At 44.9% G+C, this 22,055-nt stretch overlaps 1 protein-coding gene across 1 annotated transcript; it reads left to right on the forward strand.

Moving 5' to 3' along the window:
• The first annotated feature begins 11,042 nt into the window (after positions 1-11,042).
• On the forward strand, positions 11,043-12,455 carry LOC125549420 (cationic peroxidase SPC4-like). Its single transcript, XM_048712834.1, has 2 exons — positions 11,043-11,377; positions 11,454-12,455. The coding sequence occupies exons 1-2, from the start codon at positions 11,108-11,110 to the stop codon at positions 12,285-12,287; spliced, it is 1,104 nt and encodes a 367-aa protein (XP_048568791.1). The 5' UTR covers positions 11,043-11,107; the 3' UTR covers positions 12,288-12,455.
• Positions 12,456-22,055: the final 9,600 nt, after the last annotated feature.

Below are 22,055 nucleotides of genomic sequence, written 5' to 3' on the forward strand. Positions count from 1 at the left end.
ATCACGCTGCAAGGAAGACTTTTCTTGCTCTTCTACTGAATAAACAAGAGCGTCATAGTATGTAGCTCAATGATGCTTAGGTAGTGGTAATTATTTATTGGCATAGTGTTTGTCTGCTTCTCATCAATGAGCTCATCATGGGTTTGTTTTAAATGCCGAGGCATTTATTTTGTAGAGTTTGATACTGTTATTGTTATCTAGCATCACATGATTTCATAGAATTTGACGGAAGTTATGTTGATCCCTTGCTTAAAGAATTTTTAGCAAGAAAGCAGATCCTATTTGTTTCTCATTAGTTAGAGAGAAAACGAACAAGTGAACTCCAACTGCTATAATTCTTTTTTTTTTTGCAAAAAAACTAAAATGTCATTAAGCACCGTGTACTACTAACATATGACTGACTTATTAGTCAGAAACCGTGTAGTGAAAAAGTTTGAACTATTTAGCTACAGGACAATCAGTTGGACTTCATGTCCATATGTGACCAAGTAGTTTTAGGCTGATAAGTATCACTAGAACCAGCCTGAAATTTGACCTCTCGGAACATAAAAAGCAGAGGCTTACTTCAGCAGCATGTGGTCAGTTCCCGTCACCGGCTACCATCTGTCTCAGAGTTTGGTTTTTTCGGGAGATTTCAGGATAGAAAGGCAGCTTTGGAGAGGGGTCGCAAAGATCAAGGCTATTATGTCAAGTACTATGCTCAAAACATCCATCGGGTGCATCCATCTCGCCCCAGTTCATCACCGACTACCAAGCGATTTACATCCACTGCGATCATGGATGACCCCGTGAGACATGCCACCCTATTCTTCCAGATACAATGGGTCGATTAATACGGCATTTTGATATGCTAATCACGCTTCCGTTTCACTAAATTTCCAGTACAATACTACTTACTTTCTACTAATACTGTTCTGTCAACTGAAAAAATCAGAATTATCGCAAGATTTTCGTAATCTATATTCCAGCTTTTAGTATACGGTTTGTTTTAGAAGCGGATAAGTGGTGAAGGGTCGTAGATAGGAATACTTGTCATGCACGTCTATCTACACTCTTCTCAGCCTAGAAATCATTATGTACTTGCTGACTTGTTTTGCTTACATTGCCGCCGAAACTGTGAGCGGTCCTTGCATTTTTTTTCTTTTTTTCAAAAAGGGGGTATGCCCCAGCCTCTGCATCTAAATGATGCATACGGCCAAAGAGTGGTCCTTGCATGTCTTGTGTATTCATTGAAAGCGTCTAAAATATGGAGTTGCAACATGGCTGCTAGCTGCTACTTTCATGTTATCAGAAGAAGGCCAAAGCTCTCATTTTCTAGATATGTCGAATTTAAATATGAATGATATTTTAAGAACGGAATCTCTTGTAGGGTTTGGGGGAGACTGTCAGCGAGCCACTGATGAAAGTCCTTTTGCAATGACAATGATAGAGAAGATTTGAAAGATCTCGCTTGGCGTGGGGCAACTTGTGTACTCCTGGATGGGGGTGCCGTCCGGTGGCAGGGCACAGCCGGGAGGCGTTGTTGTCACCATTGTGCTACATCACACATTTTTCTCGCGGTGATTGTGTTACTGTTGTTGTTATCAACAACCTACCACGACGGTCCGGGAGGTGATGAAAGTTAGCTGCAGAGGCTACACTTAGATATATGATCTTTGCGGTGAAGAAAAACATGAACAATAATGTGTTGGGGAACGTAGTAATTTCAAAAAAATTCCTACGCACACGCAAGATCATGGTGATGCATAGCAACGAGAGGGGAGAGTGTGATCTACGTACCCTTGTAGATCGACAATGGAAGCGTTTGGTTGATGTAGTCATACGTCTCCACGGCCCGACCGATCAAGCACCGAAACTACGGCACCTCCGAGTTCTAGCACACGTTCAGCTCGATGACGATCCCCGGACTCCGATCCAGCAAAGTGTCGGGGAAGAGTTCCGTCAGCACGACGGCGTGGTGACGATCTTGATGTACTACCGTCGCAGGGCTTCGCCTAACCACCGCTACAATATTATCGAGGATTATGGTGGCAGGGGGCACCGCACACGGTTAAGAATATGATCACGTGGATCAACTTGTCTCTAGGGGAGACCCTGCCTCCGTATATAAAGGTTCAAGAGGGGGAGGCCGGCCGGCCATCATAGGGCGCGCCAGGAGGAGTCCCACTCCAGGATTCGCGAGGTGGGAACAGAGAGAGAGAGAAGGAGGGGGGCGCCGGCCCCCTCTCTCCTTGTCCTATTCGGACTAGGGGGGAGGGGCGCGCGGCCCAGCCCTGGCCGCCTCTCGTCTTCTTCCACTAAGGCCCATTAAGGCCCATGTACCTCCCGGGGTTTTCCGGTAACCTCCCGGTTTTCTGGTAAAATCCCGATTTCACCCGGAACACTTCCGATATCCAAATATAGGTTTCCAATATATCAATCTTTATGTCTCGACCATTTCGAGACTCCTCGTCATGTCCGTGATCTCATTCGGGACTCCGAACAACCTTCGGTACATCAAAATGCATAAACTCATAATATAACTGTCATCGTAACCTTAAGCATGCGGACCCTACGGGTTCGAGAACAATGTAGACATGACTGAGACACGTCTCCGGTCAATAACCAATAGCGGGACCTGGATGCCCATATTGGTTCCTACATATTATACGAAGATTTTTTATCGGTCAGACCGCATAACAACATACGTTGTTCCCTTTGTCATCGGTATGTTACTTGCCCGAGATTCGATCGTCGGTATCCAATACCTAGCTCAATCTCGTTACCGGCAAGTCTCTTTACTCGTTCCGTAATACATCATCCCGCAACTAACTCATTAGTTGCAATGCTTGCAAGGCTTAAGTGATGTGCATTACCGAGAGGGCCCAGAGATACCTCTCCGACGATCGGAGTGACAAATCCTAATCTTGAAATACGTCAACCCAACATGTACCTTTGGAGACACCTGTAGAGCACCTTTATAATCACCCAGTTACGTTGTGACGTTTGGTAGCACACAAAGTGTTCCTCCGGCACACGGGAGTTACATAATCTCATAGTCATAGGAACATATATAAGTCATGAAGAAAGCAATAGCAACATACTAAACGATCGGATGCTAAGCTAATGGAATGGGTCATGTCAATCAGATCATTCAACTAATGATGTGATCCCGTTAATCAAATGACAACTCTTTGTCCATGGTTAGGAAACATAACCATCTTTGATTAACGAGCTAGTCAAGTAGAGGCATACTAGTGACACTCTGTTTGTCTATGTATTCACACATGTATTATGTTTCCGGTTAATACAATTCTAGCATGAATAATAAACTTTTATCATGATATAAGGAAATAAATAATAACTTTATTATTGCCTCTAGGACATATTTCCTTCATAATGCAACTATCCCCTTTAATGGGATTATTCCATCATTGGTTATCTGATTCAATCAGAACAGGAATGCACCTGCTATGTGACTGGCACAAAAATTATTGGTGAAGTTTGCTCTCATGTTACACAATTTTTTATTCCTTTTCCACTATTCCTCACTGCAACCTCATGGTCGCACTATTGTTGCTCTGTAACCTGATATAGCTTTTTGATAATCTATTTATTTATTTGTATGAGCTTGAATTCTAATTCTTATTTCCATAGACCACAAGTTGTATGGGCTTATTTAACCTACTATCATGTACCCATTGTTCTGTTATGTCTATTGCATTTTGTTTTTCATTAAGCTTGAAATTTTAGACCTGAAATTGATCTTCGTCAAAATTAGTTCAACTGAATGGAGCAAATATGTGATTTAGATATAATGATTCACTGATTTTACAGGGACAAGAAACCTTTTTTTTGATTGTTGTTGTCATCTTCCCACACCTGCCGTAAGTACTAAAGTAGTATACTGAAATATGAGACATATTCGCGAAGTGTCCTCTCCTTTTAGTGATTTACAGTGGTAGTATTATTGATCTCCCATGTAGTGTGCTGACCAATGAGCAACTTAAATACCTTTCCAATAATTAAGTTGGGTAAAGAGAAAGCAGAGAACGAAATCTTGGTGAAGACATCTCAACAGAGATGAGATAATGTTGCCCAAGCTGATTATTGCTTGGTTTTTATATCCCTTTTCAGTTGTATTTTTATGCATTATCAACTAGGAATAGAGAATATCTCACAATCAAATTTCAAGTGCCTGTAGGAAACTCATAACATGGTTGGGCACTGTTATCCAAAACATATGTTACATTTTTCTCCATCATTATGCAACCTTTATTCGGATCATATTTTTTCTTACCAATTCTTTATTCATTTATATTACATTTATTTTCTGCTCATAGTATGTTTCTTGAGAAATCAATGGACCCTATGCCCACCATTGATCTAAACATGGTTTGTCGTTATTTACCTTTGCATGTGCAAGCAAGACGTGCATTGCACGTGCAAGCTTACTAGTACACATCTAGATGTGAGATAATACGTCACATCTAAGTAAGATGTCAACGCCACCTTATTTTTTTTCATTGTTTGTCATATTCATTTGATTTTAATTTGTCAAAGCCCAAAACTAAAAAAATGCGTGCCCCGCGTCCGCCTGGGTGGCCGACCTATACGCAAATCTGGTCGCTAGCTCCTCTAAAAAAATCCGGTCGCTAGCTAGACGTACAAAACAAATCTGATCGCTAGCTTGTTTCTGGAAAGAAAAACTAAAAGCTAGTGCTGACATCGATTTCCTAGCTTTTCCGTCTGATCGTTATACATTTACAAGTACGTCGCTCATCACTAGATTCAGGATACCAATGATTTATTTTTATTAATTTGTCTTTTGGTTATTGCGTTTTCCACTCTTGTATTTATAATTAATTTTTAGTAAGAAACAAAGTTTGGTCAAGAAATATTTCAAAAAAACATGTTCATGAATTTACATTAAAAAATTCAAATTAAAAAAATATCAAAGAATACCAAAACTGTTCTAATATACGGCGAACAATCCTTTAATATATGATGATCATTTTCTGAATACACACTAATTTTTCTGCAATATACATTGAACATTTTGTTATATACAATGAACTAAAAGAGAACTTTTTGTATATACATTGAAACAAAAGCGGACTGGAAAAAAACAAAAATAAGGAGAAAACCACATAGAAAAAATTGATAAATAAGAAGAGAACAAAAAATGAACAAATTTGGATTTTTTTAAACTGATAAAAACTAACAAATTTAGAAAAATGAACAAATTTACGAATATTGGAACATTTATTGAAACTTGTGAATTTATGAAAAGTGAAAAAAGAGTCCGAAAAAACGAAAATTAATGAGATCAACTTTTGCAAAATAGAAAAATGAAAAGGAGAGGAAAACTAATGAAGAAACAATGATAAAAGAAAAAATAAAAACATGACCAAAACAAAAAATATAAGAAAAAGTATCCTAGCTACTTCGGCCAGCTCATCGCGGTTTGTTCATTGTCGAGGTTAGAATCCCAATGGCAAGTCGATGGTGGACACGCAATTGGGACAAAAAAGGTCGGGCCCCACTTGCATGTCAAGTTTGGACTTGCAACTAGGACAAAAGAGGATGGGACCCAGTTGCGAGTCAAGGGTGGACTTGCAACTGGGACGAGAAAAAGTCAGGCCCCAGTTGTGGCTCGACGGTGGACTTGCAACTGGGACAAAAAAGGTCGGGCCCTAATTGCAAATCGAGTGTGGACTTGCAATTGGGACTAAAAAACTCGGTGCCATGTTGCGAGTCGAGTGTTGAGTTGCAACTTGGATAAAAAAGGTTGGGTCCTGGTTATGAGTCGGGGTGGACTTGCAGTTCATACAAAAAAATGTTGGGCCCCAGTTGCGAGTCAAGGGTGAACTTGCAACTTGGACCAAAAAGTATAGCCCCATTTGTGAGTCGAAAGTGGACTTGCAGCAAGGAAAAAGGTTGGGCTCCAGTTACGAATCGAGGGTGGACATTCAACGAGGACAAAAAAAAAGATCGAACCCCAGTTGCGAGTCGAGGGTGGACTTTAAGTTAGGACAATAAGATGTCAGAGTCTAGTTGCTGTCGGAAGTATGCCCTAGAGGCAATGATATTGTATTATTATATTTTTCATGTTCATAATTAAGAGTTTATATTCTATGCTAGAACTGCTATGATCCTGGAATATTCGACTCGGTGGAAAACGCATATGCACGTGTAAAACGATAAACGAGAAGATAACATTCCTAGTCTCGCCTCTAGGACTGGCTCAAGTGTTGTTCATGTTCACATTTTCCAGATCTTAGGATCATATTGAATCGACCCAAACTTGTTTGTTATACTTTGAGATGATATCATCACAAGTCAATTGTTATAACACAGAGTGTTAGTGCATGTTTTAATTCCTTAGACCATGAGAGTATCGTAGTAACTTCTTACCTTACGTTGAGCTTTGAGGTTGCTCAAACGTCATCTGTAACATGGTGATCATAATCACAACTTATAGGTTCATTGAAAAGTTTGACAAGGGACTCGATATCTCGAGAGTGGAATTTGCTCCTCCGACGATGGAGAGATATTGTTAGGGACCTCTCGGTGTGACGACATCCATCATCGTAGACAGCCACAGACGACTACGTCACGAGGATGTCAGAACATGTCAAGGAGAAAGAAGAACTAATCTGGTAACGACGAGACCTGTGTAGTGAGCACGTTTATGACTCAAGAGGATACCGACAGATCTTACCATAGGTTTTATAAAGTATTGTGAAGCAAAGGGAACATCACATGATAACGAAAGGTTTAGTCGAATATCATTCGTGTAATCATAGGGATTGATATGGGCGTCCACGGTATCACTGTGGGTCATTGAACGAATGGGTTTCTTTCATTTCTATGTTTTACCGAACCTTCTGGGTCACAAGCTTAAGGTAACCACGATATGTTGAGTGTTAGTAGGATAAGAGTATCAAGGATTTATTTATGAAATTGTTCCATTAGCATTTGAAATGGTTTCAAGAGGAACCAAAAGTGTTTCAACGTCACCGAAAGGGTTTCCGAGTTTATTGGGCAATACCGGGTATTACCGCTAAGTAATATATATGTGTAAATTGTTTTCAGTGTTGTTAAATTAATATTAAAAGACTCTTGTAATTGTTAGGAGGCTTCTCTATTTAATTTAGTATCAATGGGACTTAAAAGACCAAGTGGAGGTAGGAGAATTGGGCCCATAGGTCCAATAGGACGAAGTGGACTAGGGGAGGGTTTCCCCTCCCCCTCTGGCTGGTGCGCCAAGGAGGGATTCCTTCCCTCCTTGTGTGGTACCCCCTCTCTAGTTCTACCTCTCCGGCAATGATTAGCTCTAGACGGTGAAGCGCTATAGGATCGTGAAGGCCATACGCTTGCAACCGATAGAGAGGCCGTTCTTTCGGTCTTCCGTTCGAGGGACTGTTCTTGGGCGGTTCGCGGGATCGTTCATCTATGGTTCCATGGACTCCAAGTACGATATGCACCAACTCGTCTACTTCCACTACTACTTGGAGCCGGTAACAATCATGATCCAAACCGTGTATGCATCTTCATATTGTTCGTGGGTGATCGTTGGGCCTTTTTTTCTACTACATTTCCAAAGTGGCATCATGAGATGTTCTATGAATAGATGAAGGTTACGATCTAAATCACATGTGGATGTGACAGTTTGATGTTCTTAGTATGCCTCCCTCGAGTCTCGCTTTAGTTCAGTTCATTGACAGCATGATATAGTTTTGCACAAAGTTCAGACAATCGATTGGCTCTGGCTGTCGATGATTTGCTAACAGTTCTTTAGGTTTCATCATAGTTAAGAATAGTGATCCGTCGCAAACATAAGAGGGCAATGAAGATGAACGATCTTCTAGAAGGCCCACGTGTATTGATAAAGTTTTGTGTGGGGCTAAAGATTTTAATTAAGTCTCTTCCCTCACACACCCCAAAAGTTAATCTAGCAACAAGAATTATCGCCTTGGTGGTGGACATAGGTAACTAGTGTTATCCACAAACCATAGAAGCCACGTACTTAAAATTTTCCAAACTGATTAGAGAACCTCTAAGTTGGTTTTGCAGGTTTGCATGTGATCGAGAAGTCTGTACGCTTGCAACTCGTAGAGAGGCCATGCTTTCGGTCTTCCGTTCAAGGGATTGTTCGTGGGCGGTTCGCGGGATCGTTCATCTACGGTTCGAGGGACTCCAAGTACGATTTACACCGACTCGTCTACCACCGCTGCTACTCGGAGTCGGTAACAATCATGATCCAAACTGTTTGTGCATCTTCATATTGTTCCTGGGTGATCGTATAACGATTTTTTTTGTTTTCCACTACGTTTCCGAACAATTGCGAGTCGAGAGTGGAATTACAACCGGGAAAAAGGCCGGGCCCCAGTTGCGACTCGTGGGTGGACTTGTAGCTGGGACAACAAAAAGGTCGGACCCCTATTTGCGAGTTGAGGTTGGACTTGTAACTTTGACAAAAAAAAAGGCCAGGTCCCAGTTACAAGTCAAGGGGGCATTGCAACTAGGACAAAAAAGGTTGGGCCCCAATTGCGATCAAGGATGGACTTGCAACTAGAAAAAAAGGTCAGGACCCAGTTGCGAGTCGACAGTGGACATGTAACTGGGACAAAAAGAGTCATTTCCCAGTTGTGAGGCGAGGGCGAATTTGCATTTGGGACAAAAAACGGTCGAGCACCAGTTGCGAGTCGAGGGTGGATATGAAACCGGGACAAAAAAAAGGCCAAGCCCAATTGTAAGTTGAGGGTGGACTTGCAAACGGGACAAAAAATGGCAGGCTCCAATTGCGAGTTGCGGGCTGACAAAAGTGAAGCCAAACAGGCCTAGACAAACAAAATGATACCTGATAAACAAACAGCGGCAAGCGAGCTGGAAGATAGAGAGCTTGACAAAATCATGGGAACTAAATCAAACCATGAATTTAAAATAGACTTATAAGATTTTAAAAATCATGGATGTTAAAAAATATTTAAAAAAAGCAAAAAAGTGTAAAAAGAAAAAGAAAAGATGGTAAAAAGAAACAATGCAAAAAATATATTTAAGAGCCTTGTTCCAAAAGACCGAATGAAAACTACAAGTTGACACCCTAGCTCCCTATACCTCATGGAGTGTACCTCTATACCTTGCCTTGCTTCTCCCTGCTCTCTTTTTTTCTTTTGATAATGTCTCTCCCCGCTCCCAATTACATTACTTCAGAAAAATTCCAGCCATAAAAAACACGGACAACCCAGCCCACAAAAGATGCAAAACAGAAACTAATTGTTTTTGTCATTGTGCCAGGCCCGACAAAGATAACGTGACACAACTGAGCAACAAACATGACTGCATGGGATGTACTAGACTACTAGTGCGAGAGAAAGTTGCGCGAATCTTATAACAAAGTTTCATCCTACGATGATGGACTTAGATATGAGGTAAGAATTTCACATCGAGATGTGAAATTGCAAACCCGTTTGTTTTTTATATCGTGGTTTCTGATGTGTGCAACAAGCAACTCGTTATGTCTTCAAAAGTAATCTACGAGACACCCTATGCCGCTCATTGGTGTACACCACCAAAAGGTTTGTCAACCTTTTCTGGGTCTCCACTTTGGAATGCAGGGCGAATTGTCGCTCGTCGTCACCAGCTCCTGTGAGCGCCATTGAAGCCGCTGGAGATCCTATTCATATGTGTCGTGCGTGTGCTTCTTGTGTTGTGCGGCATGATCAAAAGATTAAAAAGACAAGGTTAAATGGCCGCGGGAATACCAGACAGCCTGGAATATCGGCACGTCCAGATGGTAGTTTTGCACAACGTGGCGCATATAACTGCATGGTGGCGCCGCGCGCGATGCAACCGCATGCATACGACGCCCCAACCGTGATCGTGCGCCGGCACCAACTGCGAGCAGTGCGCACGAAGAGACGCAAGAGCACATCGCGCAGAGGATGCGAGCAGCGCGCGGAGGCCACGAGCAAAACACGTCACGGGCGCCTCAATCACGAGGAACCACATGCATAAAGCAATCGAACACGCATGGAATCTACATTTATTCAAGAAATGCATTGACTGGCACACAAGAGCACCCCTCACTGGAAGAATCTTCTAAGTTCTTTTGTCTCTACCATATCTAGACGTCCTGATTCTCATGCCTTGTACACTAAATTCTTTTAGTAGGAGGGTGTGAAGGGACGTGTTTTTTTTTTTGTTGCAATACCCGATCATATGTGCTAGTATAGATAAAGTGTAGTATATATAGGTGGGATCTTCTCCCGCTCAGTGGATTATTAAAAAAAATCCAATAGGTAGTGCCGCCATTGCCCAGGAATTTACATTTACACAAAAGAAACAAAGGCGGTATGGTGGTCGTAGTACTTAAACTGAAAGACAAGGGCGGATGGGGCAGGCCGTGTTTCCGGGGCGGTGCGTAGTGATGGTGGTACGGTGCCATGCATGTTTCGTCCGTGCTATGCTCGGCCGTTCCCTGCTTCAGTTCACGGGCAACGCGGCGTATGCGCCGTGTGTCGAAGCCATGTCACCTACTGTACATCCTCTGCTACCGTACGTGGACAAGCTAGCGGTCGAGCCTTGACTTGTTTATAGTCGTCCCTCCATCGGCGGACGTGGTATCAGTCCGATGATGAAGGCGCACCATATACGTACGCTGACGGTTCTTCACGTCCATCTCTGCCTCCATCTTCCTGGGTTGGATGGGTGGGTGGGCGGCAACCTGCATGCTCAACTGATCGTAGTACGTCTTTGCGAGAGCCGATTCACACAATGCGATTCGGCACTGAATCGTTGTCTTGAACAACTTACTAAATAAACCTTGGAAGTAAAGAAGAGGTAGATATATAGACGTACGGATAGATAGGATCTCTTGTTCGCTTCTTACCTCGATCCTCGCGCCGACCCGCTCCCACGATCATCATGTCCGTCCATCCATGCAAGCATCCATGTGTCATGCATGCTCCCAGCCTCCCACGTACGTGTCGACCAGAAGCTAGCGTCCGCGTCGTCTATAAAAGCAAGGTCACCTACACGTACCTAGCGGCAGAGCAAGCCGAGTCACGGTGGCACACAGTGAAAGACACGGGAGACGACGAGAAGCAAAGCAGTAGAGAGCATGGCTCGTGGCGCCCCTATGCTTGCAGCGGTAGTGATAGCTGCGGTGGCACTTGGGTCTGTAGGGGCGAGAGAGCAGGAGGCCGCCGGCGGAGGGGGCGGCGACTTGAGGCAGCCTACAGTGGCGCAGGGCCTGTCGTTCGACTTCTACCGGCAGCTCTGCCCCAGGGCGGAGTCCATCGTGCGTGACTTCGTCCTGGACGCCGTCCGGAAGGACATCGGCCTCGCCGCCGGCCTGCTTCGCCTACACTTCCACGATTGCTTCGTGCAGGTACGTACCGTTTCTTGCCAGCTCAGTTGATTGCCTCCCATCAACCCATTCATGAACGCGCCGCACATGCATGCAGGGCTGCGACGCGTCAGTGCTTCTAGACGGGTCGGCGACGGGGCCGGGGGAGCAGCAGGCGCCGCCCAACCTCACTCTCCGCCCGTCCGCCTTCAAGGCCGTCAACGACATCCGGGACCGACTGGAGCGCGAGTGCCGCGGCGCCGTCGTTTCCTGCTCCGACATCCTGGCGCTCGCCGCCCGCGACTCCGTGGTCGCCTCAGGCGGGCCGGAGTACCGCGTGCCCCTCGGGCGCCGCGACAGCCCCAGGTTCGCCACGGCGCAAGACGTTCTCTCCGGTCTTCCCCCGCCGTCCTCGAACGTGCCGTCCCTCCTCGATGTGCTCCGGAAGATCGGCCTCGACGCCGCCGACCTCGTCGCGCTCTCCGGCGGCCACACCGTGGGGCTCGGGCACTGCACATCCTTCGACGACCGGCTCTTCCCGCGCCCTGACCCCACCATGAGCCCGGACTTCCTTGGCAGGCTGAAGCGGACGTGCCCGGCCAAGGGCACCGACGCGCGCACCGTGCTGGACGTGCGCACCCCCAACGTGTTCGACAACAAGTACTACGTGAACCTGGTGAACTGGGAGGGGCTCTTCGTGTCCGACCAGGACCTCTTCACCAACGCCACCACCCGGCCCATCGTGGAGCGCTTCGCGCGCAGCCAGCGCGACTTCTTCGACCAGTTTGGCGTGTCCATGGTCAAGATGGGCCAGATCAAGGTGCTCACCGGCGACCAGGGCCAGGTTCGCCGCAACTGCTCCGCTCGCAACACCGGCACTGCTGACGGCCTCCAGTGGTCGTCCCTGGTGCAGACCGTCGTCGACGCCGCCGCGGAGAGCCTCGGTTTCTAAATCTAGTGGAGTAGCTGTTAGCCATGCATGTCGTAATAAAATATGAGCAGGGCAGCCATGGTTGATGAGGCTGTGTAATGTACCTTGTCTTGACCCAAACGTCTGCTAGGCTGCCAGCTAGCAGACTTACGGTGACCTGTTAGTTTAATCGATCGATGCTTATGTTTCCTTGTTTCTAGCCCTTTTATCGCGGATTACACCCAGCCTCAACAACGCAATCTGACAAAGACATTACCGATGCACACAGCCAACGACAGTAAAAAGAAAAAGATCATGCAACAGTGATCAATTTCTTGTAGCTGCAGCATGAACCAACATTTAGGCAAGAGGTCTGCTTCGGTACACCCTCCTCTCCCCCTCCCCTCCCCTCGCTTAATGTATCTTAATGTATAAGGGCATCTTGGGCATACGACGTATCCTCGCCCATACAGGTAGAGCCGAGCGCACGACTCGAGCCGATACGGCCGGCTCGCATCTACCCTCTCCCCATCGTGCGAAAAAACCCACGACCGTCGTGCGAAAAAACCCACGACCGTTGTTGATCACGCGGCCCATTCCAACGTCGCCCCGTCCCGCCGATCGCCACCCTTACCCGCCGATCGCCGCCTTTCCCCGTCGATCTAGCCGTGATCACGCTGCCAATTCCAACGTCTTCCCGTCCGGCCGATCGCCGCCTTTCCCTGCCGATCGTCGATCATTTTCCCCGTCTTCACCTGGGATCTGGACGGCGCGGACGTTGTTGGAGTCGCCCGCCGTATGTGATGTCGCCTCCGTACAGGTCGTCACGGTGACGTGGCCTACGTGGACGCCGTCGCCGCCCGCAACTCCGTGATCAACCTCTCCGGGAATGTTCTCGCCGTCCGCAGCCACGCCAGGCTGGCCGAAGTGCACGTGCTCGCCATGTAAGCCGTCTAGTTTGTCAAAAAAAATTGTATCTGTAAATAATTATGTTCAATCACTTGTTAGATATGAAGTTGTCATCTGTATGATCGTAGTACATTTAATTTGATTTAAAATTGATAGATCAATTCTTATTATAATATTGCAGTGTTGGTTGTGAGATCATTCAATGGATAAAGAAACTGCATTTACGGATCTGTTTTTGGACACGAGTGAGTGGGATGGTAGCGATAGTGTTGATCGTACGAATGGTAATGATAGTAAAGATGATGATGATGGCAGCGACAATGAATCCTGGTCGTCGTACGATAATTTACCTGAGGAGGATTTTCAAAAGAAGGGGGAGGGTTCTTGTAGTGAAAACGCAAGTGTTGTGTACAATCTTTTCGTCGGATGAAGAACCATATGATACTTACATGTGCATATGTTTTTTTATGTGCAGGAGGATATTGACGTCCAGAACGAGGAAAATCATGGTGTTGAATCTTTCGCGGATAACATAAGCCAGGTTCGGTCTAAAATTTAAGATGTCATTGAATAATAAAAACTTGTTAATGACAACTTACACTTGCTTATGTGGAATATTGTAGGCTAACTTTGATGGTTGGAGTGGTGATGATGAATATGAGCATGAGGATGGAGCTAATATGGACATTGGGGAAGCTGAAATCCAGCAACGTGCACTGGAGGCACAGTTGAAGGTTATGGGTATGACATTTGCATCACAATGGGAGGCCTACATGTTCTATAATAACTATGCCAAAGACCGTGGATTCAGTATCAGAAAAGATAAGGTGAAACGTGGAAAAGGACTTTCAACCACTGTTCGGTATAGGCGATACGTTTGCTCGAGGGCAGGAAAACGTCTCAGTAAATTTTTAAACCCGTAGGGCCGTACCCGCAGGCTAAGACCTCAGACTCGTTGCGAGTGTGGCGCACATTTAGTCGTGAAGTTGGACAAAGGACGTGGAGTTTGGTTCGTGGCAGCTTTTATGGATGATCACAACCATTTGTTAGCTAGGCCAGATGAGGTGGTATTTCTGCGGTCACATCGAGTGATGGGAGATCACCAGATAGCTGAGATCTTGGTGATGGAAGGAGCTGGGATCAGAAAGTATATCATCATCGACAACTTCATTAGCAGGTATGGCTTGTATGATAAGTATGGGTTTCTGAGACGAGACGCGTACAACCTATGTTGCCGAGAAAAAATGAAGTTGATTGCGAAGGGTGATGCTAACACGACAATCGGGATTATGAGGAGCAGAAAGGAGAAGGATCCAGACTTTTTCTTTGAGTACGTGCTCGATAAGGAGGGCCATTTGAAGAGCATGTTCTGGTGCGATGCACAGTCGTGGCGGGACTATCAGTTGTATGGAGATGTGACTGTGTTCGACAGCACGTATAAGATGAACATATATGGTATGCCGTTCATCCCCTTTGTTCGTGTAAATAATCACCGTTGCACCACAGTTTTTGGTTGTGCCATTGTGTCCGACGAGACCGAAGCGTTGTACGTGTGGCTGCTCCAGACATTCCTGAAGGCCAATTGTCAGAAAAAGCCAAGGTCAATCATCACAGATGGAGACGCTGCAATGATACGAGCTATTCGGTTGGTTTTGGTTGATGTGTTGCACCATCTCTGCTTATGGCACGTGGAAAAAACATGCTGAAGCATTTTAATTACAAATCGCTAAATGAGTTCAGGGCACTCTTGTACTACTCCACCTCTCCAGCCAACTTTAAGGCGAGATGGCACGCTTTCGTCCGTAAATGGAAGACTGATAATACAAAAGAGTGGCTAAGTAGGATGTACAGGAAGAGGAGTCTGTGGGCAGCATGATATCTGTCAGATGGTTTTTTTTTCTAGGTATGCGCAGTAATCAGAGGAGTGAAAGCCTTAACTCTTCTCTTCACCTTCACCTGGACGGCGGTATGACTATTGTTGACCTAGTTGTGCATTATGAGAATTGCATAGTTCGACTACGTGAGAACGAGGCGCATGATGACTGTGTTTCAAATCAGTCATTGCCACCATCAGTCACAGAATATAAGGATATTGAGAAGCATGCTGCCGAAGTATTCACTCATTCCAATTTTTATATTCTTCAACAAGATCTGAAGAAGATGGGAGAGCTTGAGATTTTTGAGACGCTAGTGGGAGTTGACTGCCACACCTTCATCATGACATGAAGAAATAACCGCAAATTTCAGTTCGGCGTGAATTATCGAGCTGAAAACTTTGAGAATACGATAGACTGCAGTTGTGGACGAATGCTTCGGAAAGGATTGCCTTGCAAACACATTCTGTATGTCTTGGTTCATCTGAAAATATCTAAAATATCTAAATGTTGCATCCTTAAGAGGACGTCGAAAGTTGCGAGAGGTGGGCTGCCTGCACAGCGAAAAGAGTGACATGTTTGGCTGGGGTTGGACAGGGGCAGAGCAGCGTGCTTGCTATAGTCAACTCAGTATAACAGGAGCTGAAGCTTTTCATGTTGCTTCAAATGATCCATTCGTCTTTGATGAGTTGATGAAGTGTTTGCAGAATATAATAGCGAAGAAAAAGGTCCCAGATAATGATGTTGTTGGTAGTAGAAGAAATGTGCATGAGGAGCCACGTCAGCCAAAACAACATGTTGATGTCATAGGTGATCCCGTGAAAGTTTCCACGAAGGGCGCCCCTAAACAAAGCACGACAGGGCGGGCAAAAAAAGATCCAAATGTTACAAAAATGGAAGACCAAAATCATTTTCTGAGAAAAAACCCGGTCCTCTTTGTGGCATTTGTAAGAAAGAGGGCCATAAACGGCAAACGTGCGCTGAAAATGAAAAGTAAGTTTTACATTATTTTAATTATTTTTTGGTTCTCTCTTTACAATTGTCTGATGAGTTGTTTATAATTTGTTATGTAGGAACCGGGCATAAAGATGAAGTATTCATAATCAATTGAAGGCACTCGCAATTTCAGTTTATTTATTTAAGGATAAGAGACATGGCACTTTGAGTTTATTCTTTAAGCCACCTTGTTCGATGGAAGGCACTAGCACTTTCAGTTTATTTGTTTAAGGATTAGAGACATGGCACTTTGAGTTAATTTTTATGCCACCTTGTTCGATGTTATGAGACACGCCATTTCTATTATTATGTGTGAAACATGATATATTTGTATGAGTGTGTTACTGCTGTTATGACTTTGTCAACTGATTAACATTTTTTAAATTTAATGTATGTGAAAAAATATTTGAAAAAAGCCCAGCCGTGGCCGGGCGCGTGCATGGACATTATACTACAACGCCTTCTAGGAGGCCTTTCGGCCGGCGAGCGGGGAGGCCACGGCGTACAACAGGGCATTCATTAGTGTTCTGTAGCGAGCTTGTGAGAAGGCGAAGATGCGGGTATATAAACCGGTCGGCGCGTCTCTCCGCGGGCGAGGTGGGACTAAACTTAGTCGGCACAACGCGCCAGCGTCCCCATCCGCATAAGAAGAGAATCGGCCCACGCGCCCGACGCACGTCGTTTATGGGCCGACAGATCGCCATATTCCCCCTTGGGATCGTTGCATGTGTCCGCGGGTGGGGCTGGACGAGACCTCTGCCACCGGGCGCGCGGCTGTCGGTCGGTCGGCTGCTGGGCCAGCAGACCCGCGCGTGGCGCACGACGAATCGCGCCAGCCCGCACTAGCTGGACTGCGCGGGCCCGCCATTGCCTCGGCTGTCGGCCACCGCATGGGCTGGGCTGGAATATTCGTTGGATCCAGCGCCGCTGCTGCCAGCAGAATCGACGTGGGAAATTGTGCAGGTTTTGTCCACATGGCGCCAACTCAGGACGACGAGGATATTTTCTAATAAATAAATGATCGCCGCGAGTAGAAACAACAACAGTACATATAACATCGCAGCCGCAAACTGATACATTTTAGGACAGCAAAAATATTACTTGCCCACACGCATTTAAATGTTTAGTCTCACACGAAAGCGATAAATAAAACGTGAAAAATTGTCGAAATCTATCCCAGTGCCATGTCGCATTACAATCGATCAAAGTATCCAACAACGGTAGGCAAACCTTCTACGGGACTAAAACCCTACCGATGCTAATACCTATTCCTTCTCCATGATTTTAACAATTTTCATCTTGACCTTCTCTAATTTGTTCACCTCTGAAAAAATAATTTCCGTGACAATACGTGGCCTTGACTCATTAATCTCTCCCTGGTCAAATTCATGTGTCCAACGATCTCCGTCCCAGTATTTTATGCACCACATCACAAAAAGTCCACAAGACACTCTGCAATAAACATGTGTGATCAGCTTAGGATATAGCATGCAGTTCCTTGTACTCATTTAACTTACCCATCTTTTTGTCTCGGCATTTTATACTCATTAATTGGCCATGATGAGACATCTGGAAATTTTTTTGATTCAAGAGTTGAGTTGGCCTCCATAATATCCTTAGAAATTTCAGCTCTCTGAAACAAATTAACAAACCAGAATTTAATGTATGACTCAATATTTTTCTGAATGCGAGTATGAAAATTATAGCGTACCAAGGTGGCAATCATATTGCGAATTCTTTGGCTAATTGCGCCTTTAGAATTTGAGTCAAGAACTTGAAACTCCTCCTTGACGGTGTGCATCACTATGGTTATCCAATGATTATCATTAACGTGCATAGGAATATACGCCTACATAGTAACAAAATGATGTTAGTGCAATTAAATAGTAATGTCTAATAAAATCAAATAAATATGAAAGCAATACCTTGTCCCGTCTGAAATACTCATCCATTACTCTTGCGATGACTTTTGTTTTCTTTGTAACATGTTCTGAGTCTAAATCATTTACTCACTTGGTTTTCCCCTTGCCCTACTCAATATAAATTTGGGGAACCACGTTGTTGATATGTAACGATCAGAAAAATCACGGTGTTGTAGGTGTTTACAATATGCATTGATGATCTGCATACATAAACAAAAAAAATTCTATCAACTTGTGAAGTACAAATGAGAGATTTGTTAAAACCAAACTCATACTTACAGCGCCATGCAACCATTTAAACGTCAGGTCATCCTGAATCATAGCTGGCGTGCATATGTCCTCATCTGGTGGCGGCATATCGACCACGGTTTGGTGTGCATGCTTCTTTGTCGATGCTGGAGTCTCAACAAAAGCTCTGGCTGCCTCTATGTGATCCGGAGTCATATTAAGAGAACTTGCTAGAATTGAATGTGGTGACGATGCAAACAGATCTAAAACAATGCAGCTACAGTCATTAAAAATAATAAAAAATTTATATAACGCGTGAATGAATTATAAAGTAGTACTTGACTTACTTTTTTAACACGTTTCTTGTGGGTAATGAGAATGTCGTAGGGGGATTGGCAATATTTCGACTTTTTTTCTTTTGCGCTTACCATCATTTTCCTGACTGCCTTCACCATTACCTATGTTGCTCTCTGCCGGGAAACTCTCAAACGTGTCTTCGGACTTTGTTGGTGACAAAGCATCCACAGACTCACCAGAAATATCAGCATTCTGCGGGGTTTGGGACATAGACGGAAAGTCTTTTGTACGTATAGTTAATGCCGAAGATGGAGAGTTTCCATTATCGTCTATAATGAAAGGATCAATAGCTTCACATTTACCCGGTGTCGTCGCCGGAGCACCCGTGTCATCAACGGGCACGGAGGTATCATTGATACCCGTGAAAGATGTTCCTACCTTTACGTCGGTAGGTGAATCAATATCTGGCCAATATTTTGATGACTTGTACTAGCCATTCTCCATCCCAACTCCTTCACCTACATTATCAAATTCGTCATTGTTGTCCCTCTTATTGGGTTTGTACAGCACACCTTCCGTGTTCAACCTTTCCATTACCATCTACAAACACAAATTAAACATGATAAGTAGTTGAACAATTAAACCATGTTCACTACAACTTCTAAATTACATGTGCACATCTTTCGGGTATATTGAGAACCTCCTTGTGAAGCAGCTTTATGTATGTCATCACACGGTCCATACTACAAGTCGTGTTTGATGAAACCGTAGACGTGCTTGGCTTTCTACTCCTGCCACCACCTTTCCGTTTAGGTTTCTTCGTTTCTTCCTCTGGGACAGTCCCTTCACGTGCTACCTTAGCACGTCTATACTCTTCGCTAACGCAGTTTTCAATCTGTACAACAAACAAAAAAATAAATTAAATAACAAATATAATTAATTACTATGTGCAACCAATAAGAACTATACTTATTGACTTACATTGCCGGTGCCACGCCCGTGCATGTTGTCATAGTCGTCTTGCTTTTTCCCTTCCGTTTCTGGCCAGTTAAGCATTAGTGGGTATTCACGAGACAAAGGATCAAATGTACACACCAATTGGCTCAACTTTTTCCCAGTATATGTACTGCATGATAGTAAACACAACTAGTCAGACACATAGATCACATAAAAATCATATGTGCATACAACTATTACGAAATGACTTGTACCTGAAGAAGAGCCAAGTTCCCGATAGGCCACTTGAATTTTTCAAGATCTTCGACTGATTTTTTAATAGCATCCATGCACACCCCCAACGTGAAATTGTTCCAATTGTATGACTTGATAGCGTTCACGTCCTCCACCATTTGGTAATAACGACAAGGAACAAACTTGGTGGATTGTGGCGCTAAGACTGTACCCATAAGAACCAGTACGGCCCTTCTCACAAAATCATCATCATATGACTGAGTATCAACAATATTTTTTATCAACTCATCGATGAGGATTAGGCCTGTTCTTTTGTCTAGAAACCGATTCGGAACAATTTTTTTGGCGTCTAGTTGTACTGTTGCTATCATGCTATTGACATCATCACCCTCGTTACGTAGCCCGAATATGTCATAAACATCTTTATTAAGCACACTGATGCTGTCAGTATTTGGCCAAATAATAAATCGCTTTCTACTACTATCATACATTGTAATCATAAATTCCAATAATTTTTTCCTCATTTTCACTGAAGGAATTCTCAACATACTATCCAAATTTGTGCCACGTAGCATCATGCGCTGTTTGGGTGTGAATTTTCCCACCAATTCGCACCACTTCTCAACCGAGCAGTACACATCTCCCAATTCTTGCATTCTAAATAAGATGACAGTTATCTAACTAGTTACGAGATTCAAAAAGCATTACATATGGTTTAATACCATACCTTCCGGCGTCTCGACGTGCACCGGCAGCCCCCGTTGCCTAACCCCACCCGGTGTGGGTTAGTCGTGGCAGCCGCGCGCCCTCTGCCCACACCAGCGCGCTGGCCGACGGCCCGTCCTAGGGTTTAGGGTGCCGGCGACTTTGCCGAGACGGCACGGCCGGGCCTGAGATCCAAGTCGCGCGCAGATGCCGGATTGTATGGCCGCCATCAGGCCGGCAGGGAAGGGAGTTGGGACGGCCACGGCGGTGCGACCGTCGGATCGGGGAGGGGTGAGGACGTGCGTGGAGGCGGCGGGGTTAGGCGGTCCTGGGGCGAGGTAATGGCGGCGTGGTTTCCATGCCTACGGCGTCATAGACGTGGTCATGCCATAGTGGGCCACTTGGCCTGTCCCGTAAAACTACCACCGGCTGGCCCACGATGCATTTATTAAAAACATGCATTGTACTTTAACATTTCAGTTTAATACCACATCGCTAAGCCGGCGCGCCGTTGACTCCTTTATATAATTTTCTTTTGGTCAATGCACAAACATCTCAGTTTGTGGGACTCTATTTGGAGGATATGCAGGATCGATGTGAGTCTTCACCTGCTCTGAGCTTGTGAAGGTTCACATGGATCATGCATATTCTTTAAAAAGAGAGCCATTATCTCTGATGTTCTTTTAACATCAGAAAATATTAATGCATTTTTTAATGCAATCATTCAAATTTTTTGCACACGCACACATCACTAGGGCCATCATGCGTTCTCTTTTCGGACACAGCCGGTGGACCCCAAAATTTTTGCACACGCACTCATCGACAGGTCCATCATGCGTGCAAGTTTTCATAATTTTCCGGCACCGTATGAATTTCCTATGGTTTTCTTCGTGAAACGCACCGAAAACACTGACTGGGCGTGACGCAACGTGCGTTTGGTGGCCGACATCGTTCAAATCTTGCGTGGGGCCCTAAGATGGGCATGCCCACTGCCTCCCAAAATTGGGTGACATTTCGTGCATGCCACCTCGTACCACCAATGCAACCAGCACTGATCGGATATGAACGATGTCAGCCCCATACTGCGTTCTCTTTTCGGACTCAGCCGGTGGACCCCAAACTTTTTGCACACGCACTCATCGACAGGTCCATCATGCGTGCAAGTTTTCATAATTTTCCGGCACCGTATGAATTTCCTATGATTTTCTCCATGAAACGCAACGAAAACACTGACCGGGCGTGACGCAACGTGCGTTTGGTGTCCAAAGTCGTTCAAATCTTGCGTGGGGCCCTAAGATGGGCATGCCCACTGCCTCCCAAAATTGGGTTACGTTTCGTGCATGCCACCTCGTACCACCAATGCAACCGGCACTGATCGGATATGAACGATGTCAGCCCCGTACTGCGTTCTCTTTTCGAACTCAGCCAGTGGACCCCAAACTTTTTGCACACACACTCATCGACAGGTCCATCATGCGTGCAAGTTTTCATAATTTTCCGGCACCGTATGAATTTGCTATGGTTTTCTCCGTGAAACGCACCAAAAACACTGACCGGGCGTGACGCAACGTGCGTTTGGTGTCCGACTTCGTTCAAATCTTGCGTGGGGCCCTAAGATGGGCATGCCCACTGCCTCCCAAAATTGGGTAACGTTTCGTGCATGCCACCTCGTACCACCAATGCAACCG

Source organism: Triticum urartu, chromosome 3, assembly GCF_003073215.2.
Source record: "Triticum urartu cultivar G1812 chromosome 3, Tu2.1, whole genome shotgun sequence".
In the NCBI taxonomy this organism is placed as follows: Eukaryota; Viridiplantae; Streptophyta; class Magnoliopsida; order Poales; family Poaceae; genus Triticum; species Triticum urartu.

Excerpts from the sequence above, each read along its gene's own strand:
- LOC125549420 (XM_048712834.1), top strand. The coding sequence starts at position 11,108 with ATGGCTCGTGGCGCCCCTATGCTTGCAGCGGTAGTGATAGCTGCGGTG. Across the intron at positions 11,378-11,453 it reads TCCACGATTGCTTCGTGCAG|GGCTGCGACGCGTCAGTGCT; the intron begins GTACGTACCGTT and ends ACATGCATGCAG.